Source organism: Adelges cooleyi, unplaced genomic scaffold (genome assembly GCF_023614345.1).
Source record: "Adelges cooleyi isolate 19-005CV unplaced genomic scaffold, UGA_ACOO_1.1 ACOO_flye_CR_arks_rails_tigmint_CR_PRNA_574, whole genome shotgun sequence".
NCBI lineage: Eukaryota > Metazoa > Arthropoda > Insecta > Hemiptera > Adelgidae > Adelges > Adelges cooleyi.
In genome coordinates, this window is record NW_026096268.1 from 2,625,095 (window position 1) to 2,643,615 (window position 18,521).

Here is an 18,521-nt window from a genome sequence, read left to right on the forward strand (position 1 = left end):
AATTTATAGCTCCAATTTTTTCTTTAGATAGGTACTTAACGTTTTGAATATGATTTTTTTTAATGTGAAATTATGACTATTAAGTGTGTGCTGAAAAATAGTGAATATGATATTAATAATTACTTCTGAGAAAATAATTCATTATATATTACAGCATTAGCAATAAGATCAACTGAAGAATAAATAATGTCGATTACCCTGCGGGTAAGTTTTAAGTAAGTTTAGAAGGGCTTGAGTCTTCCCCCACCCCACAAAAAAAAATGAAGCCTATTTCTCCACTATAACTGAATCATTATTTTTGATCTTGCACTGTAACTTCAAATTGGTTTACTTTTACGTTTAAACTGCTCAGTTCTTTAGAAAAATGCATTTCCTCGACATGATTAGCACGCCCTCCTATAATTTCAAGTAAAGATATGAAAGCTAATGCATGTAACAATTAAAATAACTACACCGTGGGACACATTATTAACTGATGAATTTTGATTGCAAGATAAATGTTCACACGTCGTACTCGAAGGCTTGAAAATAAATTAATATGTTAGCTTACTTTAGTAGCACCGCCAAAGCGTGGCTGTGGACCACGGTCATGCTGAAATACAATGAAAATATAATATATTATGGTCGGATCATTTACGCCGCCATCATGGGATTTTCTTTTTTACACGTACAATAATTATCATTATCGTCATTGTTTATAAACGTCGTTGTAACGATAATAAACCTATCTTTAAAATTTATATCCGAGTATAATGTTTACAAAGAAATAAAAAAAAATTAAGTATACTACAATAAAGCAGTAATGGGACCGTTTTATGTGTATATACTGTATACACTCATAATATCCCAAATCGAAAGTGCAAGTCCTGCGACGATTGGGGTTCGCCTGCGGATGAAATACATTTAGTTCTATACCTAGTATCTACTACGATGACAACTGCTTCAATTATAGCAGTATAAAAGCATATAACATATATATATAAGTAGTAATTCAATATAAACAATCGAATAATAAAAGTCAAGAGTAATACATGACGTGCAGTGTCTCTAATTCGTGATTCAGCAGTATTATTTTTCTCAAACAACAATAAAAATAATAATTGTTTGATCAACGCGCGCTCAGGGCTATGGTGCAATAGGATTTTGATTGTATAATTATATTATTGTTGTTATTGGAATCATTTGTACCCAGTCAATAGGGCTAAGTTGTGCAGTGGGTTGCTAGGGTGGCCCAGTTTTCTTTTTCAATTCTATTATTATTATTATTATTATTATTATTATTATTACCTATCATCTATATAGTATACATGCACTTACACTGCGTCTCGCGGGCCGCGGCTAATCCAAACACCATTGCAAGTACCGTCATCGATCAGTAGTAATATTTTTAAACGTCCATTCGAGTTTTATTTAAACTTCTTGGTACGATTACAATATCACATGTAATAATGGGCTTAACGTTGGTTTCTAGAGTACAACCCGGAAAAGAAGAAAACTGCCTAATAACAGTCAAACCGCTTGTCTTGACCGAAATCCAACAGAACAAATAAACATGTTCCCGAAACTAGTTTTCTGTATGCTAGGCTGTCTTGAAGCACTTCTTATATGCCCACATTAATTCTAAAATATATATTGAAATATTCCAATCCCGTCACCCTCGTTACAGATGCGAAGACATTAAGATATTAAGAGCTTGAAAAATCGTTTATAAATTATTATTAGCAGGCGCGTCTGTAATACGATGTATGCTATCATCAAATTAGGTTAAGAATACTAAGTATTTATACCTACGCAACGTGTTTACCTTAACGGTTAAATGCTCAGCAGACCGAAATGTAAGCAGAGTTGGGCAAAATTTAATTAAATACAAATAACAACCCAAAACAAATCTAATAACGTATTAAGTAGTAATTAAACTGATTTATCAGTTAACACCAATTTATTTTTATGTACTTAAAATAAGTGGACTGTATTTCGATCTAATTTATATGTTATAAGCATACAAAGATGGGTCAGGTGAGTGGTAAACGAGCATTGTCGGACTACACTAGACCGGTTAGGAGGTTATCGGCCGATAACAATTTATAAAGGTAAATAATATTACTAATTAAAAATTTCGCTAAACTGACCATAATTTTGTTCTCGGTTATTTTCAAACAACAATTTATTCAAATGAACAAACAAAATTTCCGAATATATTTTCATTCTAATAAATTATAAATATCATAAATATACCATTATCCGAAAAAAAAATGTATGGTAAGAGTTTTTGTTTAGCCTATCTAACGAATAATCTCAAATTGCGACTATTAGTGTTGATGGTAAAAATCACAAATTAATTTCAGGTAAAGAAACAAACTTCAATATAGGTGCATTTTAAAACATCACTGAAAACTACTATGACCTTTTTATTAAATATGATGTTATTAAATTGTATTATTGTTCAAATAAAAATATAAACATTATTCTTTATTCTACAATGAAACTATTATTTTTTCCATCAAATAATAATATATTCAAATAATTTCTTATTTAAAAAATCATTTTAAAAAAAATTATTTGAAAAATTTCCAACTTTGAATTAAAGTAACAGACCCGATTCACTTGAAACACTTTCACGGTATTTTTATTTATATATTTTAACAAATTAAAACCAATAATACATAGTTAAAATTTATTCATCCGTCTGTGTATATATTTGTAATTATTTTTAATTTAATCTAAAAACATATATTTCAACTACAGCTTGATTTTCAATTGGCACTCAACGGCAAGAAGACTCGTTAGACTCGTTGAAGTTACTCTATTTTATCTAGTTAAATATAATTATATTAATTCTTCAGTTTTCACTGCATTTTCTTCGCCTACACATTGTGGGTCACAAGAATTTGACAGATTTATACTTAAAAATGCAAATCAGCTTCTGACCCACAATGTGTAGGCTATAAAATGTAACACATTAGTGCCATACATTAAATATTCAATTAATAGACTACCTAATTAAAACAACTACACTTATTAGTAAAGTCAATATAATAAGAATAAATTATTTGTCTGTGTATAGAGGTATGTAAAATATAAATGTAATTTCTCAATTCATACAAACATCTTTGTAAATTTTTCAAAACGCTTCTGTTAACCGTGCGTAAAAGAATAGTGTGTACCAGCAAAATATTATCTTTTTTGACTGTAAAACATATATTTTGGCTCTGAACTCGCTGTGTGACGTTTTACAATAAATAATAGTCCGTTTTCACACCAAATATTAGTTACGAGGCGTCTCCTCAATTTAATATAATTATCATTCTACTGTATTACTAACATATGATTTCTAATCGATTGATGTGCTTATGGGTAATTATAGAAATCGGTACAGTAGATAATTAAGCGACATAAGAAAATATACATCATTATATAATTATAACTATTTGTAAAAACAATAACTTCTCAGCTTCGCATCGAACGAAATAGACAATTATATTTGAATGCAGCGTAATTAAAGCTGGATTAGCTTGGTGAATAGTTTATGTTTTGTCATTTATATCCACAGTTTGAGATAATTATATATCGTATAACATCTTTATTCAATTCGGTTAAAACCCATAATAATATGTCGTTAGTAAAAACGACAGTGAAATTTTCACAAATATTTTCAAAGACACTAATACAACAATACTTCTTTTGTGTAAGGATTTGTTTAATATTTCTCTATACACAAATACACTCGTGTAAACGTATCTGTTACACGCCAAATGCGCGACAAGTTTTGTAAGCGATTAGACTATAGATATATCTTATTATGACAACTTAATAAAGTGTCTATTGATTGATAGAATCGTTAACACTAATTAAACAAAAACAAAGTCTCAGCATCTTTCCGAGTCCATTAATTATGTTAACTAAAATTAGACGTGCGTGCGTGCCTACCACTGAGCGATACGTCCTGGGCTAGACATAAACTTACCGTTGTGCTATTAGAGAGTACCTATATTGAAAGAGGCCAACACATTTTAATTTATAAATTATACATGATTTATTAATCAAGCAATCCAATACTAGTAAAAGACATTGGGTTTGCATTGCATTTCCTCGTCGAACTATTATAGTTTGAAGGTTCCGGGTTCCTAACATTATTAAGACAGCTATAATTGCATTTTTGGATAAGAGCATAGTTAATTTAATTTACATTCAAGTTATTCCGGGACTTGATTTGTCGACGCACTATAAAAATAAAAAATCTATCCTTTTACCTAATTAGCATGATGCGGACATCAGATATATATGTATATATATAATTTTTTTTTACATTTATCTTAGAGAATGCAGTAGTTACCTACCTATATAAGTAAAAACAAAGACATAATTTTAAATACTCTCCGAAATGTTGTAAATACTATTTTAATTTAACATGAATTAGTTTACAATGTGAAACATGACAACTTGTTTTTCTGATTTTTAATATAATTTATTTAATTGTATAAAATAAAATTGACAGTAATAATTTAAAGTATTTTAAGTATTTTCCTGGGCTTACGTTCATACCATATGTTATGATTATATGACTTCCTGATATGTTTCTGTAAGTAGTGTGAAAATATTTATGTCATTACTTTTATATTATTTGATTTTAAACACATGTTTTACTATGTTTTAGCTGTTATTTGTAACACCTATGACTATGAGTGGACATTACAATTTACTAAAACTGTGTATTTCTAATAATGTGTGCCCCTACTCCCTAGTCATTATGTCTAAAATTATATTAATATATCACTTTAAAAGTCTTAGCTAAATTGATTTATAGCTAATTAAGTTTTATTTTAAAAATTCCTATATTTAATTCTTAAATAAATAGGTGATGTGGCGCCCTATTATTTCAAAAACTATGTCTAAAATGATAGTTGTACTTCTTTTTTTGCATTTTATGCAATATGAATGAAGGAATGAACGAAAAAGTGTTTATGTTCCTAGTTATATAAAAAATTGGGCAGAATTTCAGTATGCTCTGTTACAAAAAAAAAGGAATTCTCCATTTGTTCTGAAAATTTTAGATAAATCAATTAAAAGCGAGTTTCTTTCCAGTACTTTTTCAATGTTAACATATCAAAATAAAAAGAAGCTAAGTTAAAAATATTCTATCAACGAGACTCGAGAGCTATTTGAAGCTCAAAAATTTAGGTCATCCGACTCAACGGCAAACGCTGTAGAAATCGGCTCAACCGTTTATGACAAATTGAACATTTAGAAACAATGAAAACATGTAGTAAACTATTCATTTGTCGTCTTATAATTTTATAGACATTTATAATTCCTAGGCTATCACACGAATATTTGAACGTACCGTATTTATTCGATTTCACCTTCATATAGTATATTAATATTCTAAACACGACCGAAATAACTTTGATTCTGATTTTGATAAAGTATATTAAGTTGGTATATCATCTATGATATTTCTCATCTATTTATTTGTATTATAAATTTAAAATTGTCTTATGTATTTCAGTATTTGTATATTTAATAGAATGCTGTGTCTTTTAGCAACCAACACGATGGTCAGCTCACTTTGAATAAAAGTCGTTTCTCTCTATATATTATAATAAAAAAAAAGTAGGTAGATAGTAGCGGTCAAGTAAACTATAAGGTCAAGTAAACTAATAACTAATAAGTAAAATGTGATGAACTTTCTATACTACGTAAATCGCCATGGAATTAAAGAGTAATGTTACACTCATAAAAGTCATATTTTAGCAAACCAAACAAATATGCAAACTAGAAATAAAGAATTTTCGTCGAGACGCGTCATGGCAGGCATTTCAAACTGCCTGGCTAACCTAACCTAATCATGTCTTTGAGGAAAGAGTAATTTACTTTTGTGTCAAGTTTGTGAAAATGGTGAACTGCACTAATTAATATACCTTTTCAAAGTGTACAGTACTCTGTTCCTATCATCCAATCCTTCCTCAAATTCATCCTCGATGCTGGGTTTCATATTTAAGTAAATAATTTTATGTTATATTTCTATGTAATCATGTACATAGTTTGTTTTTTCTGTTTTAATTTTAGTCTGTATTATTAATGTTATTCTTATAATCGTTGGGCTACAATATTTTAAATAAAAGCTATAAAAAAAAAATAATAAAAATTTAAAAAAAGTGTACAGTATTTAAGAATATTTATACACCATATTATCAGTGTATAATTATAAATAATTCGCCATTGTATTTGTATACTTATTTCAGCATAGGCTAAACTAAAAAGAATTTCAAAATGAGTTTTGTGGTCTATATAAATAATTGTTTTTCAATACTTCATTTGTTATCTTCTAATTTTAGCTAATTATATGAATTATCAATAATCATGACTCATCAGTAGTAAAAACATCTTAAAGTAGTTATATCTGAAACATGTTAGATTATATTTCAGACAATAATAATCCATTTTGTTATTCTCAATGTTTTTAAAATAATAAATTAAAATGGAAAACAAAATTCTTATAAAGCTTAACTATAGTTTTTTATTTTTTTAAAGTTCAATACAAATCACGAAAATGAATGATTGAATTAATAAAAAATTACAAACATATTTAATTATAATTGTGTGAAACAAAATTAAACAGTAATTTTTAAGTAAAAATAAAATAAAAATGTATGACACAAAATAATATTAATATATTATAATAAAATTATTAAGTAAAAGTTTAAGAAGTACTTCTTTAACACCGTTCAATTGTTTTTCTGAGGTGTAGCCACAATAACAGTTTTCACTTCAGTGTAAGGTTGGAGACCATATTCAGCCATCTCACGTCCCTGACCAGACATTTTAAATCCGCCAAATGGTGCTTGAGCTCCAAATACATTGTAACAGTTAACCCTGATTGAAAATAATATTTTCTGATAATTTAGTTAAGAATAATAACATATATTTTCAGATATTCTTATCAATGACTTATCTTTTATAGTACATTTAGGCTACACTAAACCCAGCTAATGTATTTTATGAAATAAGTTTGACTACTAACCAAACTGTTCCAGCTCGAACACTTTGCACTACTTTGTTGACCGTATCAATATTTTTCGAGAACACGGCTGCTGCCAAACCATAATCGGTGTTATTTGCACGACTTATGACCTCATCGAAATCTTTAAACTTCAATATTTGTTGTACCGGTCCAAAAATCTAGAAAAAATATCAACATTTAAAATGTTTAACACCATGATGTGTTACGATAATCTAATAATGAATAAACTTTAGCAGCCGTTTAAAATTTTACTTCTTCTTTTGCAATTTTCATGTCATCTTTAACATTTGCAAATACAGTTGGTTGTACAAAATATCCTTTATCTCCTACACGAGACCCACCAGTGACTAACTGAGCACCTTGTTGTTTACCACTCTCTATCAAACTAAGAATCTTAGTCAATTGTTCTTGGTCAACCTGTAAAAAAATAATGAACCTTAATGCCAACGGTGAAGACATATGGGATGTACGCTGTGTGTAGCGTATACTACTGACATTACTTATACTGAATTTTAAAGTTCATACATATAAGCACACATTTGAAAAATTTACCTGAGGTCCTTGAACTGTATTAGGATCAAACTGATTGCCCACAATGCGTTTCTCAGCAAGTTTTGCACTTTTCTCAACAAACTCATCATAAATTGACTCTTGTACAAATGTTCGTGAACCGGCACAACAGCATTGCCCCTGAAATGAAGTTTTATTGAAGTAACGATATATTTTATATAATTGGAGTAACTTTTTTTAAATTACCATATTGTAAAACAAACCATAGTGGGCTCCTTGTACAGCTTGATCAATGTCTGAATCATTGAATATAATGTTGGGAGATTTTCCTCCAAGTTCAAGTGTTATTCGTTTTAAATTAGTTTTAGCTGCACCTTCAGCAATAAGTTTTCCAACCTGTAATAATTTGATTGTTGTAGAATTAATCAATGCATAAATAGTACATGTTGTATAAATTGTATTACTTCTGTGGACCCAGTAAAAGCAACTTTGTCTACACCTAAATGATCAACAATTGATTTTCCTGTTGCTGGGCCGTCACCTGGGACAACATTTATAACACCCGGTGGAAAACCTGCTTCTTTAGCAAGACTAGCAATGTATAGAGCGGTCAAAGGAGTCTGCTCAGCAGGCTTAAGCACAATGGTGTTACCTATTCAACAAACATTATACCATAAATTACAAATATAATCGCGTTAAACCTTTTCCTATAACCTCTTACCCATAGCTAAAGCTGGTCCAAACTTCCAAGATAACATTAACAATGGAAAGTTCCATGGAATAATTTGGCCACAAACACCGACTGGCTCGTGTCTGGTGTATGCAAAATAATTTCCATCGATAGGCGTCACTTTACCATGGTTTTTGTCAGCCCAGCCGGCATAGTAGCGCAACACATTAATACTTCCAGGAATGTCATCTGATAATGAGACTTTATACGGCTTCCCGTTATCCAACGATTCCAGGCTCTATAAATATAATATATAAATTACACCTTTACAATAACATAATAGACATATCACATTTTGTAAGCTGATAATAGGTTATAAAATATAAAATACATACTGCCAAATAAACAATGTCGCGTTCCATTAAATCAGCTAATTTATTAAGTAAAACTCCACGTTTTGAAGCATCCATTGTGCGCCATGGGCTACCCAACTTGAACGCTTCTTGTGCAGCTTCAACGGCATTATTAACATCAACCTAATTTGATAATTGAAAAAATTAATAAAAAAATTTGCATGACTATTTTAAAATACTGAAACATACACTATTGCCTTCCTGCACTTGAGCAATTGCTTCGCCAGTAGCCGGATTGAGTGTTTCAAACGTCTTACCAGATGATGCTTTTACAAATTCATTGTTGATGAACAACTGTTAATAACAAAAAATTAACCAGTCCAATTATTATACATTCTACCAATAAAAATATTAACTAATAATTAATATAAATATAAAAGATTTCTATGGTAAGTGTAAAAGTTAGATAAAATACAAAAAAAAAATGTTTAATGTGAATATTGATTACATATAGAGGGGGGTTTTTGAATTAAGAAATTCAATTAATATATTTTTTTTTTGTAACAAAAATATATCAAATCACTGAATCATAAATTTCCTTATAATACATTACCAAAAAATAAAATAAAATTATTAGAACATTTTACAAAAATAAGTATTGTATAACTACTCTAAAAACATTAGGTTTAAGTGGTGTAATAAACTATAATTTAATTAACAAGAACCCGTCTTGTATTTTTTAAAACTTCAAATTGTATGTATACATTTTCTAGGTTTAATTTAGTAATCATTTACTTAAATAACTCTACATAATAAATTATACTGTTTTAATAAAACTGCAACTAACACTAGTATGTTTTCTCTAATACTTGGGTACTTAACCTACAGTGATATAAGAACACATAAATATTATAATATAATATAGTTATTAAAATTATTGAACTCTACCTCAGTGTATTTAATATCCGGATTGGGTATCGCAGCTTTCGGTGCATTACTCAGAAAACATCTTTGTAAAGCTGCGGGCAACTTGCTAGTTTTGTTCATTAAACGATACATAGCGTATTAATTATGATTCCAATTCACAATATTAAAAATATAAAAAATAAGATTCTAAATAAAAATAAAAAAACCCTGACTATCTGAGAGAACGAAAACTTACAAGTGACTGGCATAAGCAACTACTTTACTTTTTATATCTGGCCACTGCCGTAAGCGTACCAATATTTATCATAATAACATACGTTGATAAATTTTTTCATATGCGTGATAATATACCTATATGTTATTCAGTAGAGAGTAGACTCGTTTTAACGTTAATTATGGCTTTCAAATAACATATTGCGGCCAGCTCCAAGGCCAAATCGCCGGCTTCGGGCTTTCGTGTAGGACCGTATCACGCTGTCACATCAATCGAGAAACATTGTTTTATATAAACATATGTTTGGACATTGTAATGTGCGTCACAAATATTATTATTTAATAATTTTTTACTGATAAAAATACTTTACGCCACATAATAATATTATATTCCGTGATGTAGCCATGTAGGTATAAGGTGTGTGCAAACCGATTGTTTATGCTATGATAAGCTGAATTAAAATTTGTATGTGATAATCACGGTCAAAAGTGTGATGATAATTAATAAATATCAATAAAATTAACAATCAACTAAGTACTAAGTAGGTATACCAGAGATGAAATATATTAACGTTTGTTATGTAATTAATAATTGCTTTTATATAAATTCCGTTAACCACCTATTTAGATTATATTTCAAAAAATATATCCATATTGTTACTTTCAATGTTTTTTTTAAAAATAATTGGATATAAAAACTATAATTTATAGTTTATTTATTAAAAAAACAACATTTATATAAATTTGATATATATAAAGCTTATTTCTAGTTTTTTTTTTTTTTTAAAGTTAAATACAAATCACGAAAATTAATGTTTGAATTAATAAAAAAATAAAAAATATATTTTATTACAATTGTGTGTAACAAAATTAAACAGTAATTTTTAAGTAAAAATAAAATAAAAATGTATGACACAAAATAATATTAATATGTTATAACAAAATAATAAGGTACTTATGTTACACAGTTCAATTGTTTTTCTGAGGTGTAGTCACAATAACAGTTTTCACTTCCGTGTAAGGTTGGAGACCATATTCCCCCATCTCACGTCCCAGACCAGACATTTTAAATCCGCCAAATGGTACTTGAGCTCCAAATACATTATAACAGTTAACCCTGATTGAAAATAATATTTTCTGATAATTTAGTTAAGAATAATAATAATATATGTGTAAGATATTCGTAACAATGACTAATCTTTTATAGTACATTTAGGCTACACTAGACCCAGCTAATGTATTTTATGAAATAAGTTTGACTACTAACCAAACTGTTCCAGCTCGAACACTTTGCACTACTTTGTTGACCGTATCAATATTTTTCGAGAACACGGCTGCTGCCAAACCATAATCGGTGTTATTTGCACGACTTATGACCTCATCGAAATCTTTAAACTTCAATATTTGTTGTACCGGTCCAAAAATCTAGAAAAAATATTCAACAGTTAAAATGTTTAACACCATGATGTGTTACAATAATCTAATAATGAATAAACTATAGCAGCCGTTTAAAGATTTTACTTCTTCTTTTGCAATTTTCATGTCATCTTTAACATTTGCAAATACAGTTGGCTGTACAAAATATCCTTTATCTCCTACACGAGACCCACCAGTGACTAACTGAGCACCTTGTTGTTTACCGCTTTCTATCAAACTAAGAATCTTAGTCAATTGTTCTTGGTCAACCTGTAACAACATTATGAACCTTAATGCCAGCGGTGAAGACATATGGGATGTACGCTGTGTGTAGCGTATACTACTGACATTACTTATACTGAATTATAAACTTAATACATATAGGCAGACAATTAAAAAAATTACTTGAGGTCCTTGATCTGTATTCGGATCAAACTGATTGCCCACAATGCGTTTCTCAGCAAGTTTTGCACTTTTCTCGACAAACTCATCATAAATTGACTCTTGTACAAATGTTCGTGAACCGGCACAACAGCATTGCCCCTGAAATGAAATGTTACTGAAGTAACAATATTTTTAATAAATTTTGATTAACATTTTTTAAATTACCATATTATAAAACAAACCATAGTGGGCTCCTTGTACAGCTTGATCAATGTCTATATCGTTGAATATGATGTTGGGAGATTTTCCGCCAAGTTCAAGTGTTATTCGTTTTAAATTAGTTTTAGCTGCACCTTCTGCAATAAGTTTACCGGCCTGTCATAATACGATTATTGTTGAATTAATCAATACATTGATAGGTACATGTAGTATAAATTGAATTACTTCTGTGGACCCTGTAAAAGCAATTTTGTCTACACCTAAATGATCAACGATTGCTTTTCCTGTGATTAGGCCGTCACCTGGGACAATGTTTATAACGCCCGGTGGAAAACCCGCTTCTTTGACAAGATTAGCAATGTATAGAGCAGTCAAAGGAGTCTGCTCAGCAGGCTTAAGCACTATGGTGTTACCTATTCAACAAACTTTATTTCATAAATTACAAATATAATCGCGTTAAACCTTTTCCTATTACCTCTTACCCATAGCTAAAGCTGGTCCAAACTTCCAAGATAACATTAACAATGGAACATTCCAAGGAATAATTTGACCACATACACCGACTGGCTCATGTCTGGTGTATGCAAAATAATTGCCATCGATAGGCGTCACCTTACCATGGTTTTTGTCAGCCCAGCCGGCATAGTAGCGCAATGCATTAATACTTCCAGGAACGTCATGCGATAATGAGACTTTATACGGCTTCCCGTTATCCAACGATTCCAGGCTCTATAAGTATAGAATATAAATTACACATTTACAATAACATAATAGACAAATCACATTTTGTAAGCTGATAATAGGTTATAAAATATAAAATACATACTGCCAAATAAACAATGTCGCGTTCCATTAAATCAGCTAATTTATTAAGTAAAACTCCACGTTTTGAAGCATCCATTGTGCGCCAAGGGCTACCCAACTTGAACGCTTCTTGTGCAGCTTCAACGGCATTATTAACATCAACCTAATTTGATATTTAAATTAAATAATTTGCATGTTTATTTTAGAATATTTAAACATACACTATTGCCTTTCTGCACTTGAGCGATTATTTCGCCATTAGCTGGATTGAGTGTTTTAAACGTTTTACCAGATGTCGCCTTCACAAATTCATTATTAATAAACAACTGTAAAAAACAAAAAATTAAAAAATTAATAATCCTTAAACACAAAATATGAGTTATATTTAATTTTTATTTAAATAATGATAAATTTTAAAAGCAATTAGCATAAACCAGTCTACCTATTATTAAGTTATAACTCAAATATTGGATAATTAAAATAAAACTACTAGAACATATAACAAAATAAAAGTATTGTAAAATTACTCTTAACAGCCCTATAAGGGCTTAACAGGTTTATAAGTTAGTTAACAACAAGAACACGTCTTGTATTTTTTAAGACTTCAAATTTTATGTGTACATTTTCTAAATTTAATTTAGTGATCATTAACTTAAATAACTAAATAATACATTTTACTGTTTTAATACAACTGCATTAAACACTAGTATGTTTTCTCTAATAATTGGGTACTTAACCTACAGTGATATAAGTTATAACAACACATAGTATTATAATATAATATATATAAAATTATTGAACTCTACCTCAGTGTATTTTATATCCGGATTGGGTATTGCAGCTTTTGGTGCATTACTCAGAAAACATCTTTGTAAAGCTGCGGGCAAATTGCTGGTTTTTTTCATTAAATGATACATAGTGTATTAATTATGGTTCCAATTCACAATATTAAAAATATAAAAAATAAGATTCTAAATTTAAAAAAAAAACCTGCCTATCTCAGAGAACGAAAACTTTCCAAGTGACTGGCATAAATAGCTATTTTACTTATTATATTTGGCCACTGTCGTAATAAAAACTAATCAAAATAATATTCGTTGTTATTTTTTCACATGCGTGATAATACCCCTATATATTAATCAGTAGTGACTATTATTTTTTATAGTCACTAGTGAGTAGACTCGTTTTTACGTTAAGTATGGCATTTAAATAACATATTGCGGCCAGCTCCAAGTCGCCGGCTTTCATATAGGACACTTTAAAATGTGCGTCACAAATGTTATTATTTTGTTTTATCTATTCTGTGATGTCAGATGTAGCCATGTAGGTATAAGGTGTGTGCAATGTGGTTGCTTATGCTATGATAAGCTCATGAGTCATCAGTCATGGCTCAAGAGCAATACTGAGGTGATTATTAATTATAAGAGTAAACAATAATATGGCCTTTTTATTTCCATATTAAATGCAAGTCGTAACTACCGCTTTCGAAATAATAAAATTAACAGTCGATCTAGAGTATACCAGAGATGAAATATTTTAACGTTTGTTGTGTAAGTTAATAATTGCTTTTATATAAATTCTGTTATCCACCTACAAGATGGGTATATTTGGCAAATCCACCACCGTCGATCCTAAAGATCAAGTGAGTTGTTTAATTTGCGTATTTTTCCTATGACTACATTGACAATATATTTCGTATTTAGGTTAAACAATGGACGTCGACTGTACGCAAAGAAGGATACAAGTTGGACAGACAGATAAGAGGTAGTTCATAGGTTTTTCGTTTGTTTCAATGTATTTCGACAGATCCAGCTTAAAGGTTATTCTCTTCAATGACGCTCCACAGCTGCATCGTTGTCATTATACATTAAATTGAAAGTTAATACAGGTTGTTGCAAACCTATATGTTTCTTTATCTTACCATCACTATTTTATTTGAAATTTGGATTGAAACAATATAACAAAGTTTATAAGTCTAATAAAATATAATACATACATAAATAGTATGTATGTTTTTAGAAAATCTTTACGCAGACATTTTATTTGTGCATCGTTAGGTGTTATCAATTCAATAGGATTTGCAATATGTTTATAGTTTAACTATTTCTACAATATTTTACTAACCAACATTGCAAATTCAATTTTTTTTTTAAGGTATTCAAAGAGAAGAAGAAAAGATAAAACGTTCTCTGAAGGAAGCTGCTAAAAAAGGCAACAAAGATGTATGCGTAATCCTTGCTAAAGAAGTATTAAGATCTCGTAAAACCATTAACAAAATAATTGCATCCAAAACTCATCTGAATTCTATACAAATGCAAATGGAAAACCAATTATGTTAGTTAAATATTTATTACACTTATAAATAAACCTTTTTGATGAGTACAAATCAAAATATAATGGGTTGGGTAAGTTACTTTTAAATTATAATGACTATTAACCCTCAACTGGTACAATGCGGTCTCACAGACCTGTTATTGTAAATCTAATGACGCATTTATCACTGTACCAGATACGGGTTAAGTATTAATGTGTTAAAAAAAATAACTAATATTAACCTACCAAGACTGATATTGTCTTATTTGTATAAATCATAGAAACATTACATTTTTATATATTTTTTTATTTTTATAAAAATATCAGATTTTATAAGTGTAATTAATATAATAAAAGATCGAAATCATAGAATCCAATTATATTGTATGGTAGAAAAATTTCTAGCTCTTTAAATGTTTCTCTTGTTGTATGAATAATTGTTAATTACTATTTAAATATGTTTTTTAGCTGTTTTAAGGATGGCTGGATCGATACAAAAATCAACAGAAGTAATGCAAACAATGCATAGTTTGATTAAAGTACCCGAAGTTGCAGCTACCATGAGAGAATTGTCTAAAGAAATGACGAAGGTTAGCTTTAAGCAAATTAAACATATTAGAGTAATCATTTTAATATTCATCTGTTTTAGGCTGGAATAATTGAAGAAATGTTAGACGACACTATGGAAAGTGTAATGGACGATCCCGAAGATATGGAGGAAGAAGCACAATCAGAAATTGATAAGGTAAATTGTTGTACTTTTCAACAGAAGTCCACATAAATTTCCATGCAAACTTCACATTTTACTCTCTAATTAAGCATTTACAAAAATGATTTTTTTTTCAAAATCAGTATTTAAAAAACTTAAATTGTTGACAGATATTCTTTTCGGAACAAACAAAAGTCATTTGTTAACAAAAAAAAAAAAAAAAAATTGTTTTATCAGACACCTGTTTTTCAACTAACATTAAATCATTTACATGTAAAAATGGTTAGGTATTATGGGAAATTACGGCCGGAGCATTAGGGGAGGCACCGATGGCTGTCACGGAAACACCTGGTGGATCAGTTCAACCACAGAAGACAACAATAGAATCAGTCGATGAAGATGATGATGACTTGGAAGATATGAAAAATCGCTTAGAAGCGTTAAAAAGTTAAACGTAATTTTAACAAATATACCTGGACAGTATTTCTAATAAACAAAAAAATGTCGTTGACTACTGTGAACTAACTGTAAACCAATATTATATTAAAAACGAATATTTATTTTAATAGAAAAATTAATAGCATCTACACGTTTCTTTGTTTATTATACAAAGATTTTAAATTTTTAAACGTATATTGCTTTAGACTAAAGTTTAGATTACTTTACTAATTCTTCTGGTATTAGTTATTCTACTATATTATTTGGAAAGCTTTTCTCTAGTTGGTTTCTTTTTTCTTTTAAATTTAGGGGGGGAAATTAACGAGTGAAATTATGTGTTTAAATAGCTAAAATACTAAGTATGCAATCTATTGTTAAGTTTTTCAAATATTTATATTTTAAATATCTCTACTAATAAAACGCGTTTTAATTAAAATTTTAAAGATGTTTGCTTGGAAATATAAATAGTTTCCCGCTAAATATATAATAGCTTATTGATATTGTAATAAGTAATTTAATAACTAAAATATGATAAAATGTATTTACTTCAAAACTAAATTTATATATCGCTTTTTACCACTGTCTTTAATCTAGTTGTAAAAATATTGTTTTTATTATTTATTTATTTTGTAACACAATTATTGTTTATTATTTTTTTATCCTTTTTTTCTTCTTTAAATATTAGATACATCCATTAATTCCATTTTCATTCTTTTGTTTATTATGTTGGTATGAAATTGTATTAATTTTATAATTTTTCAACCAAGAATGGCAATGACTAGTGTAATAAATGAATCAGTTGATGTATTTATTCCACATGGTTTAACTATAATAAATACAAATATTAAGTACACATTACATAGATTTTATACAAATATACAATAAAATAATAATATTAAACAAAAAGAAAATTATTTTGCTTTCAGTGTCTCTTCTGGTGTATATCTTTCTTTTAAAGTTCTATACTTCTTAAGCATATATAAGGCTTCGATTTCTTTAACGACAAACTCGCCGCGTTTTACTAAAGTTCTTATTTGATTTGGATCAACAACATCTTTGTTATGTTGAAATGCTTTTTTCAATCTTTCCTTAAAGAAATCATAACCTTGAGGGTAGTCACGGCCCATGTGTAATAACTGAAATAAAAAATAAGAAATAATTAAAAATCTGTCTTATTTAAAAAATGTTTATATTAACAAAAAAGTAGGCTCGTTGGGTGTTTGTAACTTTCAATCATTACTGCAAATTATCTGACGATTGTTAATACAAAAAAATAAAAGTTAATCAATTGTCAATTTTTACTATTGATTGCGCAAATAAATTATTAGATCTGAAAAGTCAAATTTTGAAATTAAATTATGTATTTGAAAAATAGTGTAATCAACATTTAATTTTAATTTTCGCTCTTTGATTTTAGTAAGTCTTATATATAATATTTTCGAGTTGTAACCTGTTTATAATTATAATATGTTTATGCAATAAAATACAACAGCTATTTCTTAATTAATTTTTAAAAAAAATTGGGAAACAAAAACAATCATGGCGTATGTTTGTTATTGATAATGTATCTACCTACGCGCAACATGTGGTAATAATAAATAAAATTTAAAACAATCAATGCCGTTTGTAAATTTATGTGAATTACAATTGTTATATTATGTGATGTGGTAAACATGTTTTTAATAAACATCAAGTAAAAAATACAAATCATTAAAAACAAGTACCTATTTGTTATACATTACAAAAATATATTCTTGTTAGTTAATAATTTTTAACATATACTATAGGCATTCAGACATTGTGATTTGTGTGAATGATTTACTTAATATTAATTATTTAACGGTCAATAAATATACGTAGGAATAAAAAACATACTATTAACTACTGTTAAGACAAAAATTTCATTTTATTTAACATTAGGATTCGTGGATAACATAGCAGACAGAAAACTTTAATTTGATTTGTTCCCTTAAACTTACAGTCTTGTACAGATTAATCACATCCTTTCGACACGGGTTCATTATTATAATATATTATTGTGTTTGAATACGCTTATAACAAGTAGGTGTATTACGTATAAATTTTTAAGAAAAAAACACTGTTTATATTAAATTCTGCCAAGTATATAAATTTAAAAAAAACTAGCTACTATTGTACCGTCTACACACAAGTCGTTCACAACAGCAAGACTGATTAACTACTTATTGTGAGTATTGCAGTTTGCACTGCATAGTGTATACTATAACAACTAACCATTGAGTTGACCTAGAAAACCGTAAACAGTAAACTCTATAAATCGAGGTCGACGGTAATGTATGCAGTGTGCACGCATGACAAAAAGTAAACTATCCGTCAATGCATGATCTACACCTAAAGCAATATAATTATTGTATCGGTTAATGATTTTTGAATAAATAAAAACAAATCATAAAATTAGCATAAAAAAATGTGTCAGTATACAGAATTAAAATTTGTCTCGGTGGGCCATCTATAATATTTATAATCAATGCTAATTAATACCTATAATATATAGATCCTATTGAT

General features: G+C 28.8%; 4 protein-coding genes across 4 annotated transcripts; 1 reads left to right on the plus strand and 3 right to left on the minus strand.

The window, feature by feature from the left end:
- Positions 1 to 6,563: 6,563 nt before the first annotated feature.
- On the minus strand, positions 6,564 to 9,893 carry LOC126843424 (aldehyde dehydrogenase, mitochondrial-like). Its single transcript, XM_050580966.1, has 10 exons — positions 9,503 to 9,893; positions 8,804 to 8,908; positions 8,597 to 8,737; positions 8,253 to 8,499; positions 7,996 to 8,183; positions 7,778 to 7,927; positions 7,574 to 7,711; positions 7,274 to 7,438; positions 7,022 to 7,179; positions 6,564 to 6,873 (listed from the first exon to the last, which is right to left on the minus strand). The coding sequence occupies exons 1-10, from the start codon at positions 9,611 to 9,613 to the stop codon at positions 6,726 to 6,728; spliced, it is 1,551 nt and encodes a 516-aa protein (XP_050436923.1). The 5' UTR covers positions 9,614 to 9,893; the 3' UTR covers positions 6,564 to 6,725.
- Positions 9,894 to 10,517: 624 nt separating this feature from the next.
- LOC126843425 (aldehyde dehydrogenase, mitochondrial-like) lies at positions 10,518 to 13,741 on the minus strand. The gene is made up of 10 exons (XM_050580968.1): positions 13,324 to 13,741; positions 12,739 to 12,843; positions 12,540 to 12,680; positions 12,196 to 12,442; positions 11,939 to 12,126; positions 11,720 to 11,869; positions 11,516 to 11,653; positions 11,216 to 11,380; positions 10,962 to 11,119; positions 10,518 to 10,811 (listed from the first exon to the last, which is right to left on the minus strand). Exons 1-10 carry the CDS (start codon positions 13,432 to 13,434, stop codon positions 10,664 to 10,666), a joined length of 1,551 nt encoding a protein of 516 aa, XP_050436925.1. The 5' UTR covers positions 13,435 to 13,741; the 3' UTR covers positions 10,518 to 10,663.
- A 125-nt stretch (positions 13,742 to 13,866) lies between these two features.
- LOC126843426 (charged multivesicular body protein 3-like) lies at positions 13,867 to 17,256 on the plus strand. Its single transcript, XM_050580969.1, has 6 exons — positions 13,867 to 14,159; positions 14,221 to 14,281; positions 14,672 to 14,851; positions 15,299 to 15,420; positions 15,480 to 15,575; positions 15,827 to 17,256. Exons 1-6 carry the CDS (start codon positions 14,115 to 14,117, stop codon positions 15,989 to 15,991), a joined length of 669 nt encoding a protein of 222 aa, XP_050436926.1. The 5' UTR covers positions 13,867 to 14,114; the 3' UTR covers positions 15,992 to 17,256.
- Positions 16,762 to 18,240, minus strand: LOC126843427 (LYR motif-containing protein 5B). Its single transcript, XM_050580970.1, has 2 exons — positions 17,957 to 18,240; positions 16,762 to 17,113 (listed from the first exon to the last, which is right to left on the minus strand). The coding sequence occupies exons 1-2, from the start codon at positions 17,996 to 17,998 to the stop codon at positions 16,889 to 16,891; spliced, it is 267 nt and encodes an 88-aa protein (XP_050436927.1). The 5' UTR covers positions 17,999 to 18,240; the 3' UTR covers positions 16,762 to 16,888.
- Between the last annotated feature and the right edge of the window lie 281 nt (positions 18,241 to 18,521).

What these genes read in the sequence shown, in the direction of transcription:
- LOC126843424 (XM_050580966.1), bottom strand. Translation starts at nt 9,613, where the DNA reads ATGTATCGTTTAATGAACAAAACTAGCAAGTTGCCCGCAGCTTTACAA. An exon ending in CTTTTACTGGGTCCACAGAA is followed by an intron (nt 7,928 to 7,995) that starts GTAATACAATTT and finishes AAATTATTACAG; the next exon opens with GTTGGAAAACTTATTGCTGA. An exon ending in TGAAAATTGCAAAAGAAGAA is followed by an intron (nt 7,180 to 7,273) that starts GTAAAATTTTAA and finishes TATTTTTTCTAG; the next exon opens with ATTTTTGGACCGGTACAACA.
- LOC126843425 (XM_050580968.1), bottom strand. Translation starts at nt 13,434, where the DNA reads ATGTATCATTTAATGAAAAAAACCAGCAATTTGCCCGCAGCTTTACAA. An exon ending in CTTTTACAGGGTCCACAGAA is followed by an intron (nt 11,870 to 11,938) that starts GTAATTCAATTT and finishes GTATTATGACAG; the next exon opens with GCCGGTAAACTTATTGCAGA. An exon ending in GTTCGAGCTGGAACAGTTTG is followed by an intron (nt 10,812 to 10,961) that starts GTTAGTAGTCAA and finishes ATTTTCAATCAG; the next exon opens with GGTTAACTGTTATAATGTAT.
- LOC126843426 (XM_050580969.1), top strand. Translation starts at nt 14,115, where the DNA reads ATGGGTATATTTGGCAAATCCACCACCGTCGATCCTAAAGATCAA. An exon ending in GTTGGACAGACAGATAAGAG is followed by an intron (nt 14,282 to 14,671) that starts GTAGTTCATAGG and finishes TTTTTTTTTAAG; the next exon opens with GTATTCAAAGAGAAGAAGAA. An exon ending in GCAAATGGAAAACCAATTAT is followed by an intron (nt 14,852 to 15,298) that starts GTTAGTTAAATA and finishes TATGTTTTTTAG; the next exon opens with CTGTTTTAAGGATGGCTGGA.
- LOC126843427 (XM_050580970.1), bottom strand. Translation starts at nt 17,998, where the DNA reads ATGAACCCGTGTCGAAAGGATGTGATTAATCTGTACAAGACT. An exon ending in TGATTAATCTGTACAAGACT is followed by an intron (nt 17,114 to 17,956) that starts GTAAGTTTAAGG and finishes TTTTTATTTCAG; the next exon opens with TTATTACACATGGGCCGTGA.